The sequence below is a fragment of the Mus caroli genome, unplaced genomic scaffold (genome assembly GCF_978045245.1).
Source record: "Mus caroli unplaced genomic scaffold, Mus_caroli_1 scaffold_5, whole genome shotgun sequence".
NCBI classification, from domain to species: Eukaryota; Metazoa; Chordata; class Mammalia; order Rodentia; family Muridae; genus Mus; species Mus caroli.
Genome location: NW_028227260.1, coordinates 12,083,039 through 12,100,634, shown reverse-complemented (window position 1 = coordinate 12,100,634; position 17,596 = coordinate 12,083,039). Strand labels below are relative to the sequence as shown.

Here is a 17,596-nt window from a genome sequence, read left to right as displayed (position 1 = left end):
TCAAAGTAATGATGTCATGCACCTTTCTATGTGACTTTTTGACATGGACATATTTTTCTCTGCAAGGTGTCCACTGAAGTCATTTACCTATATAATGGTTGGTCGTTACCTTCTTGTTGAGATGTCAGTTCTTTTTATATAATTTGTGTTTAAGTGATTTGTTAGGACCATGAGCATCTCCCGTATTATGGCTTGCTAATTCAACCCCATTTATTCATGCTTTTTGATGATGCAGTCTGACTTAGAATTTCCTTTTATGGTATACTATGGCTGCATACCTAAAACACCTTACAGGGTTTACTTGTGCAGCTAGTGGTCTATACATCCTTCTGAAAGCTTACAGATTTCGCTTTTACATTTACATCTCTGAGTCATCTCAAATGAAATTGACATTCTGAGAATGACACCTTGCCTTCAAAAGTTTAGAGACGCTAGTCTTGGCCTAGGAGAAGTCTGACATTTGGAGGCTGGCAACAGGACCTTTGCTGCTTCCTTTCTTTTCATCCTGCAAAGGCTCAGAAGTCTAAGTTCTCTAGGCTATTGGCCTATTGGCCTTCTGAAAAGAACATAATCTGCCCAAACAGACCAACATACATCCTACCATATAATATCCCACTGACCCTTGGAATGCTAGTGATGCCTTGGGTTTGTGTATCAGAGTTTGGATGTACACTTTATCATCTGTTGACTGTATAGCCCTGGCTAACTTAATGTATCTGAGTCTTGTTAAAATGTCTGCATCTAAATATCTCCAAATAAATGCCAATGCCTTGAATTGAGCAAGTGCTTCCTATCAATTCTCTCTGTACCGTTCCTCTAACCCCTGCCACTAACCATACCAGAAACCTGGGTGCACAGAATAAAATGTGCCTGGTGCAGTGGGGACTCTGATCTAAAGCTCTTACGCAATAACCATGTAGTACAGTCTCCTGCAGTTCTTAGGAAGAGATTCCTGAGTTTTGGTGATTTAAAAATTGCACCTCAGTGCCATTCCTTGTCCTGTGCTGAAGAAAAAGGCAAAAACCTTAGCTTTGACTCTGCTCTTTGTTTTCATTTTTAATTGAGATACAGCATGTATAGAAAAAGTAGGTGAATTTTGCCTGGTTTTGTCCTTTGTTATAAATTTAATTTTATAGTTTGTACTTTATATGTCTGGCCTCTTTTGTTTCTGTAAGAATGTGGGGTACATGTATGATGTCACTGTAGTCATAGCTTATTCTTTGCCTTATAGTGTAGTGGGTCTCAGCCATCCTAATTTTGTGACCTTTTAGTGTTATGGTAACCCCCCTCCACCAGTAGAATTCATTGCTACTGCATAACTCTAATTTTGCTACTGGAATGAACTGCAAATGTAAATAGCTGTGTTTTCCAATGGTCTTAGGTGACCTCTTTGAAAAGGTCACCCCCAAAGGAAGTGACCCACAGGTTGAGAACCGCTGCGATAGTATTTCAGTGCATGAAGATGCCACAGTTTGTTTTCTTTTTCTTTTTTTAAGATTTATTTATTCATTATATGTAAGTACACTGTAGCTGTCTTCAGAGACTCCAGAAGAGGGCATCAGATTTCATTACGGATGGTTGTGAGCCACCATGTGGTTGCTGGGATTTGAATTCAGGACCTTCAGAAGAACAGTCAGCGCTCTTTTTTTTTTTTAAGATTTATTTATTTATTATATGTAAATACACTGTAGCTGTCTTCAGACACACCAGAAGAGGGCGTCAAATCTTGTTAAGGGTGGTTGTGAGCCACCATGTGGTTGCTGGAATTTGAACTCATGACCTTCAGAAGAGCAGTCGGTGCTTTTACCCGTTGAGCCATCTCGCCAGCCCCACAGTTTGTTTTCTATTATGAATAAGCATTCGAGTTGCTTCTGTCTGGAGATAATCATGAATAGTGCTGCTGTTATGAATAGTCTAGTACTTAGGTTTTTGACAACTTTATGCGATGTAATGCTCTAATGTAAAGTATAAAGTACAGTGGATTTGGGTATATTCACAGTTATAATTCTATCACCACTGTCAAATTTTAGATTATTTCTGTTAGCCCTCAAATAACAACTCACTCTTGTAGAACCACCTGGAATCTAGCGAGAACTGCATTAATCCTTTCTAAGGGCAGTGGCCCCAGTGACCTAGCCACTTTATACTAAGACCACCCCTTAAAGGTCCCATTATCTTTATACCACCACATTGGACATAAAATATTTCAACACATAAACCTTTAGAGACATAGCCAAATTATATATAAAACCATAGCTTCCAAATACTCATTATATGAACTAGGAGCAATTACCATTTTTATGTTTAAAATGGCTATTAGATTCATTAGATTTCACAAAACCAAAATTTCAAACCTTGTAAGATGAGTTTGTTTATAATGTCCTGAGAATGAAAATTCTGCATCAAGAATGCTGCTTGTTCCTAAAGCCTATGGCTTATGGAAGTATGCTGCATGAAAATAATAAGCACTGTGCATTCATTGTACAGTGGACATCAGACATGAGATAATACAATGAATCTAGATGAGGTAAAGACAAAGAATGATGCTTTCATATCTAACAGAGTCTCCAACACCAAATGAACTCAGTGGCCTTTAAAGGCTGTGGTGACAGATGCCAACGAGGAAGCATAAAGCACAGAATAGGTGAAATCAGCAGTCATGCAAAAGTCCCAATGTTTAGTGATCTTGAAGGAACAATTGATTTTCTTCAGTAAAAGAGAGCAGGATGATTGTTGGGGAAATAGATGTAAAATCCTCCAGTCCTTTCCCATTGACTGACACTTCAGTGAGAGAAATAGAGAAGAACATAAATCTAGGACCTGTTTCCTGAGATTTTGTCACTGTAAAAGAAAAGATTCATGCACCTCTTCTGGTTGGCAGTACATGGCAACAGCACAACAATCCCAGTTGTGCTCTAAAATAGCATATATTTTAAAGGTGATGCTACACACTAGTTGGATGAAGAGATTATGCTTGGAAAATCCTTCAAAGAAATAGGGCTCAGAAATGTCTCCTTTATAAAACAGTAGCCGGGCAGTGGTGGTGCACGCCTGTAATCCCAGCACTTGGGAGGCAGAGGCAGGTGGATTTCTGAGTTCGAGGCCAGCCTGGTCTACAGAGTGAGTTCCAGGACAGCCAGAGCTATACAGAGAAACCCTGTCTCGAAAAACCAAAAAATAAATAAATAAATAAATAAAACAGTAGAAGAAATCTAAGAAGAAGCTGCCATGTGATGAAGATTGAAGCAGTTATGTACAAGGGAAGCCAGAGTAGGAAAGGTGGGCGTGGCTCCATGGATGATAACACCGGTATGGCAATACTCATACTGTAGCCTAGCTTGCACGATAATTTGGCACAACGTTGTTCTGCATTGTTAGTTGGAAAAACAACATGCATGTGCCAAAGAATTAATTTATGCCATGTTGTGTTTTACAAATATTTCACTGTAAGCAAAATGGTAACACCTCAAATCTATTCACCTTAGTGGGCACAGTTTGCGTATATATGATTTATTTTGGTCTTAAAAATTAGGTACCAGGAGACAAAAGATGAAGTTTCTTCATGTCCCTACTCTTTACCCTTCTTCCTCCTAGTCAGATCTTAGCAACCCCAAGTGAGTTGCCCAGGTGATAATAGCACTCGATAAGGATGTGCTGACCTCTTGGCACTGAACTGCTGGGGTAGCTTTTCCTGCTTTTTACAACATTGGAAAATAAGTTGAAATGACACTTTACAGCATTCTTTGTACTGGCCTGACTTGAAGTTTGTTGGAAGTGAGGAGCAATGAATAAAGACGGATCTAATTATAGTAGATGTCAGTAGGAATGACTTCTGTTCAGTAAAGGTGAGCTTTTTATTTTTAAGGCAGTTTTTAAAGGGACCAGAGTTACCACACATTCAATTATATTTTTAAATGTCTCTGGCAGAAAACTTATTTTGAGCTCCAGCTCTTTGTTTAGAGAAAAACAACTCTTATTTACAGTCATTTCTCTTGTTTCTACTGGTAGTAATATAGGCTTACAGACAGCCTGGAGTGTATTTAACAGCTGGCATGAGCCAGTGTGAACACAGAGTTACTACGAGGTAAATTATTTGCTATCATACCTTTAACTAATGGCATTATGCATAGACTCAGTACTTTAAAGCCACACTAGAACTATGGTTTTATTTGTTACCTATAAAATATTTAACAGAAATGTTTAAAGGTCAGGCATGGTGTTGTACTTCTGTATTCTTAGCACCTATGAGTGTGAAAGGAGGAGGGTGTGGAGTTCAGTATCTATTGCTACACAGCAAGTTCATGGCTAGCCTTGCTACATGAGACTCTGTCTGTTAAAAAACTAAAACAAAAGTCTGTTTAAGACTCATGAAATGGCCTTTTTAAATGATGTTATATGTGCATATAAGTGTTCTGATCAAATCCAGCCCTTATTCCCTCCCCTATAATTCCTCTCTTCTTCCCCTACCTACTTTTTCTCCCAACTTTATATTCTTAAAAAAATCACTGAGTCTATTTACTACTTGCCTGTATGTGCATATGTGTAGGGCTCTCTATTGGAGCCTAGGTAGCCTCTCAGGGGCTAAATCCTTGAAGAAAACTGACTACCCCTTCCCAAGCAGCCATCAGTTGCCAGGACCTTCTCAAGTAGGCATAGGACAGGTGGAGTCCCTCCTCTGCCCATGCTGAAAATTTGACTGCCTTGATCTTGGGCAGGTTTACCAAAAGGCCTTCTTTATCTAAGAATTTAAAGGATTTTAATCAGTTAAAATCCTATATATTTCATCTTATTTCACATGAATACATTTTGGAATAGTTAAAATCTATTCAGGGGTACTGACTTTAGTGGTGAATTCAGACAATGTCCTGTTAGTTTAGATTTCAACTGGAGCATTCTCTGGAGATTCACTTCCTAAAGAGTGTTACCTGTACTAGGTGAGCACATGTCCGCCTTATGAACAGGGAAGAAGGCCAGCCTCCCAGCAAGGCTGGCCTTCATCACTAGGAACTAACTGGAAGGAACTGAAAGGCAATGGTTGCTAAGAGCACAGAGTGCATATGGTAATGAAAACCTGCATTTTATCTCTTCCCTTTTCATCTGGGATCTGTTTACCTAAGATTTAGCCTGATACAGAAATTGTTTTGCTCCAAGGTATCTCAGTTTTAGAAAGTGAGTCAGAAGAGTAGTAAACCCCATTTACAATAACCCCCTGGCCAGCCTAAGACTTTGGGTCAAAAAAGGTGAGTTTGAGCCTTGTCTGTATTCTGCCCTAGCTAAATGACCTTGAGGAGTCTGTTAATGGTTTTGTCCTTTTCCCCACCTGCAAAGTGAAGCCAGCCCTACCTTTCCCTCTCTACCTGGCTTCTAGAGCTCTCTGGAACCCAGATGAGACATCTAGAGGAATTTTCTATTTGGCAAAGCTTCTAAGTGTTGTGATAAGGAAAGGTTAGAAGGGATTGATTGCCTTGTTTTCATTCTCTTTTCAGTTGTTTGGGATTTTTTGTTGTTTGTTTTTGTTTTGAAATGCAGCCTCACATTATAACCTAGTCTGATCTGGAACTCAAAGCAATCCTGCCTTTTGATTTTTTAGTTCTGTGATTACTTGGATTGGTGACCTCTTTAAAAAAATTTACGGAGCTGAGACGGAAGAAAGGACCATCCAGAGACTGCCCCACCTGGGGATCCATCCCATAAACAACCACCAAACCCAGACACTATTGCATATGCCAGAAAGATTTAGCTGACAGGACCCTGATATAGCTATCTCTCTTTTGGTTTTTCAAGACAGGGCTTCTCTGTATAGCCCTGGCTGTCCTGGAACTCACTTTGTAGACCAGGCTGGCCTCAAACTCAGAAATCCGCCTGCCTCTGCCTCCCAAGTGCTGGGATTAAAGGTGTGAGGCTCCAATGTATTTTTTATAGCTATCTCTTGAGAGGCTATGCCAGTGCCTGACAAATACAGAAGCGGATGCTCATAGTCATCTATAGGATGGAGCACAGGGCCCACAATGGAGGAGCTAGAGTAAGTACCCAAGGAGCTGAAGGGGTCTGCAACCCTATAGGAGGAACAACAATATGAACTAACCAGTAACCCCAGAGCTTGTGTCTCTAGCTGCATATGTAGCAGAGGATGGCCTAGTCGGCCATCAATGGGAGGAGAGGCCCTTGGTCTTGAGAAGATCATATGCCCCAGTAGAGGGGAATGCCAGGGCCAGGAAGCGGGAGTGGTTGGGTTGGGGAGCAGGGAGGGGGGAGGGTATAGGGGACTTTCGGGATAGTATTTAAAATATAAATGAAAATATCTAATAAAAAATTTTCAGTCTGGTGTGTTATCATAACTAGCATTTAGAAACCTAGTGCTAGCTTACTGTCACAGTTGCTCTAAACACAAACCAGTAGACTGTTCTTCAGGCACAAATCTTCAAAGTGAATTCAGTCTATTCACTTGAGTGACAAATGTCAGGTAAAAGTTTCAAACTTGATGTGCCCAACATAATCCAAGCACTTGGGAGACAGAAGCAGCATATCTCTGTGAGTTCAGGGCTAGCCTGGTCTATGTAATGAGACCCTGTTTCAATTTATTTTCAACTTTGAAATATTTTTATAATTGAATTATGAATTACTTAGAATTTGGAGAGGGGCTGATTGTTGAGACAGTTTTGCTGTATAGCTCAGGCTGACCTGAAATTGCAGTCCTCCAGCCACTGTCTCCTAAGTCTGAATTGCTTCTTTAGCAGCAGTAATTACCTATCTAGTTTTCATTGGTACTAGAGAGTCTCTGCCGAACACTGGGTGAAGACACAGATGGCCATCTTTCTAGAGGTGGTGGGGCCAGGATCGAGATTACAGTACAGAATATTGAGAAGGGCACAGAAAGAAAGAATTTGTGTTATCAGATGAAAACTTGATCCACTTAGCAAAAGGCCACTCCATCAGGCTCAAGACTGCCTACAGGAATGGACTGTGTAACCGAAAAGACTGCTGTCCTTCAGCCTTGTACTCTGCCTCTTCCTACCTCTCTCTCCCTCTTCTTCCTCTAATTAATGTTAGTAGTTACCGTGGCCTTGGAATTAACAGCATTGTTGCCTTTTACAGTAGTGTCACTATGAAACACTTAAATATAATTTTGACAAATTAATAGTGACAAATGTCACTATGAAACACTTAAATATAATTTTGACAAAGTTCAGAGGGGGAAATCAGGTAGGCAGAATACCTAATATATACTGCTGTTATTTTTGACTCTGTGCATATGTCTGCAGAGAACAGATTTATCCATTTGAGATAAAGTGACCCAACTGAGTTGTAAAATAGTTCCTTATCATATACGTTTGTTCTTCATTAGCAATAAACTGTAATAACCTGAAATTTAATATGGTAGACTTCTGTGTTAAAACGTCTTATGACTATTTTAAAATAAAGTCCCTCTAGATAAGACACTTGATACTATTTTTTCCCTTTCAAGTTCTCATCTCTCAGCCATATATCCAAAAATCTGTAGGAAGGAAATAAAATGGCATTAGTATTTGCTTGAAAGAATGTAGAAGGGTTTGGTGTGGGTAGCAGTAGAGATGAAAGCTGGTCAGGAGCTTCTAGTTTGTGAGATGAGGAACACTGGAATTTCATTATAGCCTATGTATGTCCTTAATAGAAACATTTCCAAGACCCTAACCATAGGCTCCTCAATGCCTCAAGGTAGAGTCCAGTCCCTTTGGGACCCCTTTAACACTTCTTACCTAGTAACCCAGATTGATTCCCAAAGGTGTTCTGACTCCCATATTAATATTTGCATCTGTCTTGCCTCTGATGCCTTACGCTTGCTTTCTTTTCTTCTTAAAACACTTTTCTCTGGCATTCCCACCCTCCATCGACACTCCATTTTAGTTGCATAATTCTTACAAATTCCCAGGTAGCAGATACCATTATTTCCTCCAGCTTCTGTTAACTGCCCCTGCCCAATATGGTTGAGGACTTCCTAAGGGCTAAGTACATCTATCAGTGGGTCTCTCCCAACTTAGCTTTTGGGAAACTCTATGCCCACTTCCTTTTGGTCACCTGCATAGTACTCTCTCTCTCTGTGTGTGTGTGTGTGTGTGTGTGTGCATGTATGTGGAAGCCAGAGATCAATACTTTGAGTGTCATTCCTCAGGAACTGATGATAGTCTGCATTTATCCCAGTGTTCTCATGGGGTAGAAAGGACAGCTTAACTCTTTGGAGCTTCCTAGAAGATGACACTGATTTCATTCATGTATATTCAGCCCTCATGACCTCATCACCTGCCAAAGGCACCATCTCTAAATGCTGTTACATTAGGGGTCTGGTTTGAACACATGCATTTTGTGGGCATACAGTCATTCAGCTTATAGTATGCACATATATGCATGGAAGTGGTACACAGATGAGGAAAGTTTTCTCTGGCAGAACAGGGCTATGTGGGGGATCTGAGAAGTGCTAGAATGCTGAGCATGGGGTTTACTCTGTTACCTTTCATTAACAGGTATGTGTACTCTTTGTATGTCCATTCATAAGAGGAAGCACCACTGAAAACAAATATGTCAGCAGGTTCTAAGTGAGAGTCTATCTTCAGCATTTAAAAGAGGGAGACAGAACAGGTGGAGTGTGTCACTTAGCTTTAATCCTAGTACTTAGGAGGCAGAAGCAAGGTCACCTCTGTGAGTTCCAGGCTATCCATCCAGGCCTTCATAGTGAGACCCTGTTATACACACACACACATGCATACATATATTATGTCTCTTCATTATTTTATTTAAACCGTTGCTGTTTTGTTTTATAGTTCCTGGGAGATAATCCTAATTAAATAATTTCCCACTTCTATTTTATGTAAGAAGCTGATGGTAGAAATACAAATTTCCATAATCCTCATTGGTGATCAGCACACAGATCACCTCAGCTCTCTTTCAACTCTCGTCTTTGTTCATCTCAGATGTTGCCATTGTGGACATGAGTGATATCTCCAGACAGCCTTCCCTGTTCTACCATCTTGGAGTCCGAGAGAGTTTTGACATGGCTAACAATGTAATTCTCTACTATGATACTGATGCTGACACTGCTCTGTCATTGAAGGTAAGGAACAGTGTTTACTTTCTTCTTTCCTGCCATACTTGCTAGCTTCCATGGGTGACTCCTGCCTGCTGTGACTCCTGAGCATCCTTCCTACCCTGAACGTTTATAGGCACTCAGCACTTCAGAGTTAAGGAAGCAGAAGCAAACTCTGTTCGTTTCCATTGATGCCAACACATGGCTCTGAGTCCCCTCATGGACAGTATGAACCAAAGCAACACATTTTAGAAAGTAGTTTTCAGGTTGCTTGTAAACATATGAAGACACCTAACAGTCATCAAAATGTTCAAAAAGTAGCATAGACATTCTCAGAATTTCATTATTTCCCTCGAATTTGAAAGCAAAGCTAAACTATGGAAACCTGTATGATCCTGTACAACTCAGTAATTATTGAGAATTTCAAAACTGTGGTTTTTGAAAACCTTATGCAAGTTTTATTGGATAGCATAGTAGTTTAAAAATGTTTATATTGATAAAATGGAAATTTCTAATGGGAATTAATTCCAAACTTCATCTTTTATTAATAGTGTTGAAAATCTTAGTAGTAGCTGACAAATCCTGGTCTATGTGAAATCATTTTAAAAGTAATGTATTAATTTGTTCACAGTAGCACCTCTCAACCTTGACTGGCCTTTAAAATCACCCAAAGAGCTGGTAAATACCCCCAGGCCCAGATAACACCCAGGTCAATTACATCACAGTCTTTGAGGGTGGGGCCCAGACACTTTTTGTTTAAATCTCCGAAATATACAACCAGGGATGAGAACCAGTGCTTTAGAGAGTCGGGCTTCACAGCTATCATTCTTAAGTGTTTAGCTCTTGCAGCACTAAAAATCATGAGTGTGTAACAGTACAGTTTGATACCAAAATTGGATGTTTATATTTCTTGAGTTTAATATTAAACCAGATTTTTCTGGTTTCTATAATAACTAGATATTATCTCCTGAAAGAAATGCTACTTGTTTCAGATGTGTAAACTATATATAGTAAATTTTACATATATTCTTTACATAAATGTGTGCTGTGTAATTAGAGCTCAGGACTGTATTGTACAGAAACCATTCATGTGATTGAGAAAAGAACTTTTGTCAGTATAAGTTATTTATATGAGACCTTAAACCAATCTAAGTTATTTTAGATCTGTATATATTAATTTCTATTTACTAAATAAGTTGAGCTTAGAAATATTTAGAAATTATGAATATGAAAATTTATATGATTTATATTTTGAGAAACATTAAGTTAGAATGTATTTTTCCACATGTATAATATTTTCCTCCACTGTATCTTAGCAAAACCTTCAATAAAATCATATTACCTAGATAAGTTTTAATTTTTTACAGTTGTAGGGGTTGCAAAATTTTTGAATTTTCAATAGAACATATATTTCCTAAAATGGAAATGACTATCCAGGTATACCAAGAAGCAGGCAACTGAGCTTGTTACTAGATAACAGAAATGTCACAATGTATAATACATGTTTTATAGGGAAGATATTTAATTACGGATTCTGTTTAAATAAATGTAGGATTTCAGTGTAAAAATGGTACAACCAAGTGCTGATAGCTTCATGCTCAGTTAACAACTACAGTTCTCATTATACTTTGAACATGCCTGGACAGCTCCAGTGGGGTGTCAGGACTACTTGGAGCAACAGCATTCTGTGAGAAGGCTGACTACGGCATGGCCTGAAGCCTTTATATTAGTCCATTCAAGAAATAGCTCCAAGTCAAAGCATAGCCCAGTGCTTTACTTAGTGCACCTGATGCTTTTCTTCTGGCAAGGCAAGAACCAGGACATTGGTTAGGAACTCATTGCAAAGTGAGACCTTAAAATATATATGAATAAGTGTCTAATACATATGGGAATGTTCTTATCAATGTAAATATCCTCCAGTAGTTGTAGAACTAACCAATTAAGATCAGTTTTCCTTGGCATCTGAATTTTATAGTTTGAGTTTCATTCTGTTCAAGCTTTCAGAGGGGAAACCAAATGATTAACCCTTTAAGATAGGAAGAATATAAGCTTATGAGAATTGACCTTAATATAATATATTCATATATATCACATAGTCATATTAATATATTAATATTTTCTTTTTCTTTTCAGGATATGGTCACTCAAAAAAACACAGTAAGTATTATATCTTAAGATTTTTTTGGCTATTTTATTTTTTATTTATTTTTTATATGTAATGTTTTTATTTAAAAACAACATTTTAGAGAATAAATGGAATGCTTCAACTGATTGTTAATCAAATGTACAGTACCTGCTATACAGAGGGTGATTCGTAAATATTTTATAAATGGATTTATCTAGGGATTTTTAAGCCATATTTATACAAATTAGTAAAATGCTTGACTGATCATATAGGTAGCAAGGAGATTTTCTTTTTAAAATATTTTCATTTATTTGGACTGTGTATGGCAGGGTGGGAGGGGCGTGCACCGTGGCATGCATGTTAGTCAGTACTTTCTTTCTACCATGGGAATATCAGGATTGAACTCAGATTATCAACCTTTACCAGCTGAATCATCTTTTTTTTAAAAAGATATTTTCTTTATTTACATTTCAAATGTTATGCCCTTTCCTGGTTTCCCCTCCAAAAACCCCCTAACCCCTTCCCCCTTGCGCTGCTCCCCAACCCACCCACTCCTGCTTCCTGGCCCTAGCATTTCCCTATACTGTGGCATAGAACCTTCACAGGACCAAGGACCTCTCCTCCCATTGATGACCAACTAGGCCATCCTCTGCTACATATGCAGCTAGAGCCACAAGTCCCACCATGTGTACTCTTTGGTTGGTTTAGTCCCAGGGAGCCCTGGGGGGGTACTGGTTAGTTTATATTGTTGTTCCACCTATAGGGTTGCAGACCCCTTCAGCTCCTTGGGTACTTTCTCTAGCTCCTTCATTAGGGACCCTGTGCTCAGTCCAATGGATGGCTATGAGCATCCACTTTTGTATTCGTCAGGCACTAGTAGAGCCTCCCAGGATACAGCTATATCAGGCTCCTGTCAGCAAGCACTTCTTGGCATCCAAAATAGTGTCTGGGTTTGGTGGTTGTATATGGGATGGATCCTGGGTGGGGCAGTCTCTGGATGGTCCATCCTTCCCTCTCAGCTCCAAACTTTGTCTCTGTAACTCCTTCCATGGGTATTTTCTTCCCCCTTCTAAGAAGGAATGAAGTGTCCACTCTTTGGTCTTCCTTCTTCTTGAGTTTCATGTGTTTTACAAATTTTATCTTGGGTATTCTAAGTTTCTAGGCTAATATCCACTTATCAGTGAGTACATATCATTTGAGTTCTTTTGTGATTGGGTTACCTCACTCAGGATGATGCCCTCCAGGTCCATCGACTTGCCTAGGAATTTCATAAATTCATTCCTTTTAATAGCTGAGTAGTACTCCATTGTGTAAATGTACCACATTTTCTGTATCCATTCCTCTGTTGAGGGGCTTCTGGGTTCTTTCCAGCTTCTGGCTATTATAAATAAGGCTGCTATGAACATAGTGGAGCATGTGCTGAACCATCTTACCAGCTCACACAGGTGAGTTTCTAAATCATGCCTGCTGATTTTGATTCTAAGGAAACAACTAGAACCACTTGCCCCACAACTCAATTGGTAGTGTGGGACCCACTCAGTCATTTAGGCAGTGGGCAGGAGGTCAGGTCAGGCAAGTATGTGGTACAATCTGGCTGTTTCTTTCTGAGTTGAGTCAGTCCTCCTGCAGTCAACAAGTCCTTTTTTTTTTTTTTTTTTTTTGGTAATGGAGGAATGTGAACTTATACCCCAGCTTATATGGGGGCCAAGTCTGATGTTCTCTGACACAAACCAAAAGGAAGCAGGATGGAATTCCATTTCTGTTCCTACCTGTTTCTTCCTTAAGTCCCCAGATTTGCATCAAACAAATTCCTGTGCTTATATCATTTCATCACCATGTTGTTTTGAATGGGCTAATGAAAGTGTCACCTTAAAAACATTTTCAACAGATACCTCCTCAGAAATTCTCCCCAAATTACCCTGCATTAAAAAAAAATAGCCTGGCAGTTGTGGTGCATACCTTTAATTCCAGAGTTCTGGAGGCAGAGGCGGGAAAAATCTCTGAGTTGAGGCCAATTTGGTTTACAGAGCAAGTTTCAGAACAGCCAAAGCTACCCAGAGAATCCCTGTCTCAAAAAAAACAAAACAAGATGTTATTTTATTTATATGGTTGTTTTGCCTGCATGTCTATTTGTGTACCATGCATTGTCCAGGGAGTCCAGAAGAGGGCATCAATCCTTCAGAACTGGAATTACACATAGTTGTGAGTTGTCATGTGGGTGCTGGGAATTGGTCTTTTGAAAAACAATCACTACTTTTAACTAATGAGCCATCTCTCTAGTCCTACCTGTTGAGGATATACCAAGTTGCCTCTCACCACTTTCAGAAATCTGTCATCTCTTCAAAGGGTCCCACTGAGCCACTGAGATACTCAGGATTCCCACAGAATTCCCCAAATGAGATGAACCTTCCTTCCACACCCAAGGGTGACATTTTAGAAACAAAGTGATTACCATTTGAATATAGATTTGAAAACCTGTATTTTTAGAAAGTAAGACATGAAAGTGTCACCTTAAAAACATTTCAACAGATCACCTCCTCAGAAATTCTCCCCAAATTACCCTGCATTAAAAAAAAATGAGAGTGGTTTGGAGTTCCTCTTCAGAAAAGAAATGGGTATACACGTGCCTTTCTGGCATATCCTCCTAATCACCCAGGAATTCTCTTGACATTTATAGTAATTCTAAGTATATCTTAGCCTCAGTCTTCCAGTGCGGTTTGCTTGTTTGGGAGTGACATATTCTAGAGGATTTGGCCACAGCTACTTCTGCTACAGTTGGCATTTCATTAGAATTAAATGCCCAGAATTCTAATGATTGAGAAGGTATAAAGTATCATAGCATTCAGAAGAATTAAGAAAATCACGTAATTTTCAATCAAGGTAACTTGAAGGAAACAAAATAGCATCAAGTAGGAAGGATTCGAAGGAAATAAATGTGGGAGTGCTTGTATCCATGTTCATCCTTCCATATTATCCTCTTTCTGGTGATAAAAGTGAGTAAATTTTTCCACTCCAGATGGGATAGAAATAAGGCAAAGTGAAATGGTTTACATCAGCAGAGTGGACAGCTTGCAGGAAATGTTGATTAAACATTAAAACAGAATGTCAAAGTAAATTGGTTGAATTTTAAGAAGGGTTTGCTCAGTTATCTTCTGTCTGTGAATTGGGTACTACAATCATCTGACATCAGAGGTTACAAGAGAGAAGCTGAGAATTGTTGGTACGAGATCATTTTGGAAAGATTAAACATATATACACCCCTCCCCCACTACCACCTTAGTCTTAAGTACTGAGCTCTATAAATCAGGTACAAACTAAATGCCAGACTATGAGCATGCAGTCATGTTGTCGTGTTTAAAATAATGTGTATATAAATAAAAATCAAGCTGTTTTGAGGTTTTCAGGGAGAGGGTTGTGGCTTGTAGAATTATGTCTGAAAATGTATTACTTTCAAGTTGATATGAAAGACATAGGCACATTTGTCTTCATTTTAAGGAGCAGGGATTTGAAGGATGATAAGCCCATTCCTAGTCCTCAGACTATAACATCCTCAGCTGTTCTGGGCTTCTTTGGGACAATTCGTGTTCACCCACTTATTGGATAATACTCGCATTCTCATGCCCTTGGTTTTCTTTTTATGCTTTACTTAGATATAATGTACACAGCATAAATTCCACTTGTCGTAAACACCACTGTCTTTCTTAGTAATTTTTTAATAAATTATAGAGTTGTTCAGCCATTGCACTGATCCAATATTGGACTATTTACATCACTTCCCAAGCTGCCCACTTGCAGACAATCCCTATTCTTTTGTTTTGTTTTGTTTTGTTTTTTGAGACAGGGTTTCTCTGTATAGCCCTAGCTATCCTGGAACTCACTCTGTAGACCAGGCTGGCCTTGAACTCAGAAATCAGCCTGCCTATGCCTCCCGAGTGCTGGGATTAAAGGCGTGCACCACCATGCCCAGCTGACAATCCCTATTCTTTCCCTCAGGCTCAAGCTACTGCTAATATTTACATATTTTACACCTTTTCATGTACATGAACTGTATATTATATATTATTTTGTGCCTTTCTTTCAAATAGCATGATTATTTATAAATTCATCTATGATGTAACTGAACTCACAGTTTAATTTTTTTTTTTGTTGATGTATAGCATTCCATTGTATGGATATTCCACATCTTTCTTGCTATTCCTCATTAATAAACACTTATGTTGTTTCTACTTTTTGGCTTTGAGCAATACTACTATGAACATTCTAGTACAAGTATTTATGTAGACATATATTCATTTTCTTGGAGCTTCCTGGTACTTTGTCACTAGTGTGTATACTCTAAAGGTATTCTGGAGAGACTAGTCTGCACACTTGAGAGTTCAGACTACAGAAGCTACACAGCTTCTGGGACAGGCAGAAGCGACACAGCTTCTGGGGCACATCCCATTTCGGGCTCCAGACATTTGGGCACCATCCTCGACAGAGGAGAGGTGTCTGCCCCGCCCAGGAGGGCTCTGCCAGAGCACTTGGGAGAGCCATCTTGGGTCCCGGATCCCTCAAAGACTAGTCTGCGCAGGTGAGAGTGCGGACTACAGAAGCTACACAGCTTCTGGAACAGGCAGAAGTGACACAGCTTCTGGGACAGGCCCTGTTTCGGGCCTTCATCTTCAGCCAGGAGGCAGATCTGAACATCAGTTATGTGTGCACCTTCCCTATAAGAGGAAAGCTTGCCTGCAGAGAGTACTCTGACCACTGAAACTCAGGAGAGAGTTAGACTCCCAGGTCTGCTGACAGAGGCTAACAGAATCACAGGAGGAACAAGCTCCAACCAGAGACAACTATAACAACTAACTCCAGAGATTACCAGATGGCAAAAGGCAAACATAAGAATCCTACTAACAGAAACCAAGACCACTCACCATCATCAGAACCCAGCACTCCCACCTCAGCCAGTCCTGGATACCCCAACACACCTGAAAAGCAAGACTCGGATTTAAAATCATATCTCATGATGCTGGTAGAGGACATGAAGAAGTTAATAATTCACTTAAAGAAATACAGGAGAACACTGCTAAAGAGGTAGAAGTCCTTAAAGAAATACAGGAAAACACAACCAAGCAGGTGATGGAATGGAATAAAACCATCCAAGACCTAAAAAGGGAAGTAGAAACAATAAAGAAATCCCAAAGTGAGACAACGCTGAGATAGAAACCCTAGGAAAGAAATCTGGAACCATAGATGCAAACATCAGCAACAGAATACAAGAGATGGAAGAGAGAATCTCAGGTGCAGAAGATTCCATAGAGAACATGGACACAACAATCAAAGAAAATGCAAAATGCAAAAAGATCCTAACTCAAAACATCCAGGAAATCCAGGACACAATGAGAAGACCAAACCTACAGATAATAGGAGTAGATGAGAATGAAGATTTTCAACTTAAAGGGCCAGCAAATATCTTCAACAAAATTATAGAAGAAAACTTCCCAAACCTAAAGAAGGAGATGCCCATGAACATACAAGAAGACTACAGAACTTCAAATAGACTGGACCAGAAAAGAAATTCCTCATGACACATAATAATCAGAACAACAAATGCACTAAATAAAGAGAGAATATTAAAAGCAGTAAGGGAAAAAGGTCAAGTAACATATAAAGGCAGGCCTATCAGAATTACACCAGACTTCTCACCAGAGACTATGAAAGGCAGAAGATCCTGGACAGATGTTATGCAGACTCTAAGAGAACACAAATGCCAGCCCAGGCTACTATACACAGCCAAACTCTTAATTACCATAGATGGAGGAACTAAAGTATTCCATGATAAAACCAAATTCACACAATATCTTTCCATGAATCCAGCCCTTCAAAGAATAATAAAGGGAAAACACCAACACAAGTCCGGAAACTATGCCCTAGAAAAAGCAAGAAAGTAATCCTTCAACAAACCTAAAAGAAGGCAGCTGCAAGAACAAAATCCCAACTCTAACAACAAAAATAACAGGAAGCAACAATTACTTTTCTTTAATTTCTCTTAACATCAATGGACTCAACCAATAAAAAGACATAGACTGGCTACACAAATAGGACCCAACATTTTGTTGCTTACAAGAAACCCATCTCAGGGAAAAGGACAGACACTGCCTCAGAGTGAAAGGCTGGAAAACAATTTTCCAAGCAAATGGTCTGAAGAAACAAGTTGGAGTAGCCATTCTTATATCGAATAAAATTGACTTTCAACCCAAAGTTATCAAAAACGACAAGGAGGGGCACTTCATACTCATCAAAGGTAAAATCCACCAAGATGAACTCTCAATTCTGAATATTTATGCTCCAAATACAAGGGCAGCCACATTCATTAAAGAAAATTTAGTAAAGCTCAAAGCACACATTGTACCTTATACAATAATAGTGGG

The 17,596-nt window shown here is 39.3% G+C and overlaps 1 protein-coding gene across 1 annotated transcript in view; it reads left to right on the top strand.

Annotated features, from left to right (window-relative positions):
* The window catches only part of Map3k15 (mitogen-activated protein kinase kinase kinase 15), a 148,983-nt gene that overhangs the window by 5,023 nt on the left and 126,364 nt on the right, over positions 1-17,596 (top strand). The window contains exons 2-3 of the mRNA XM_021152935.3: positions 8,946-9,085; positions 11,192-11,215. Of these exons, the coding sequence (XP_021008594.1) occupies positions 8,946-9,085; positions 11,192-11,215 (164 nt within the window). The remainder of the gene's footprint in view (positions 1-8,945; positions 9,086-11,191; positions 11,216-17,596) is intronic.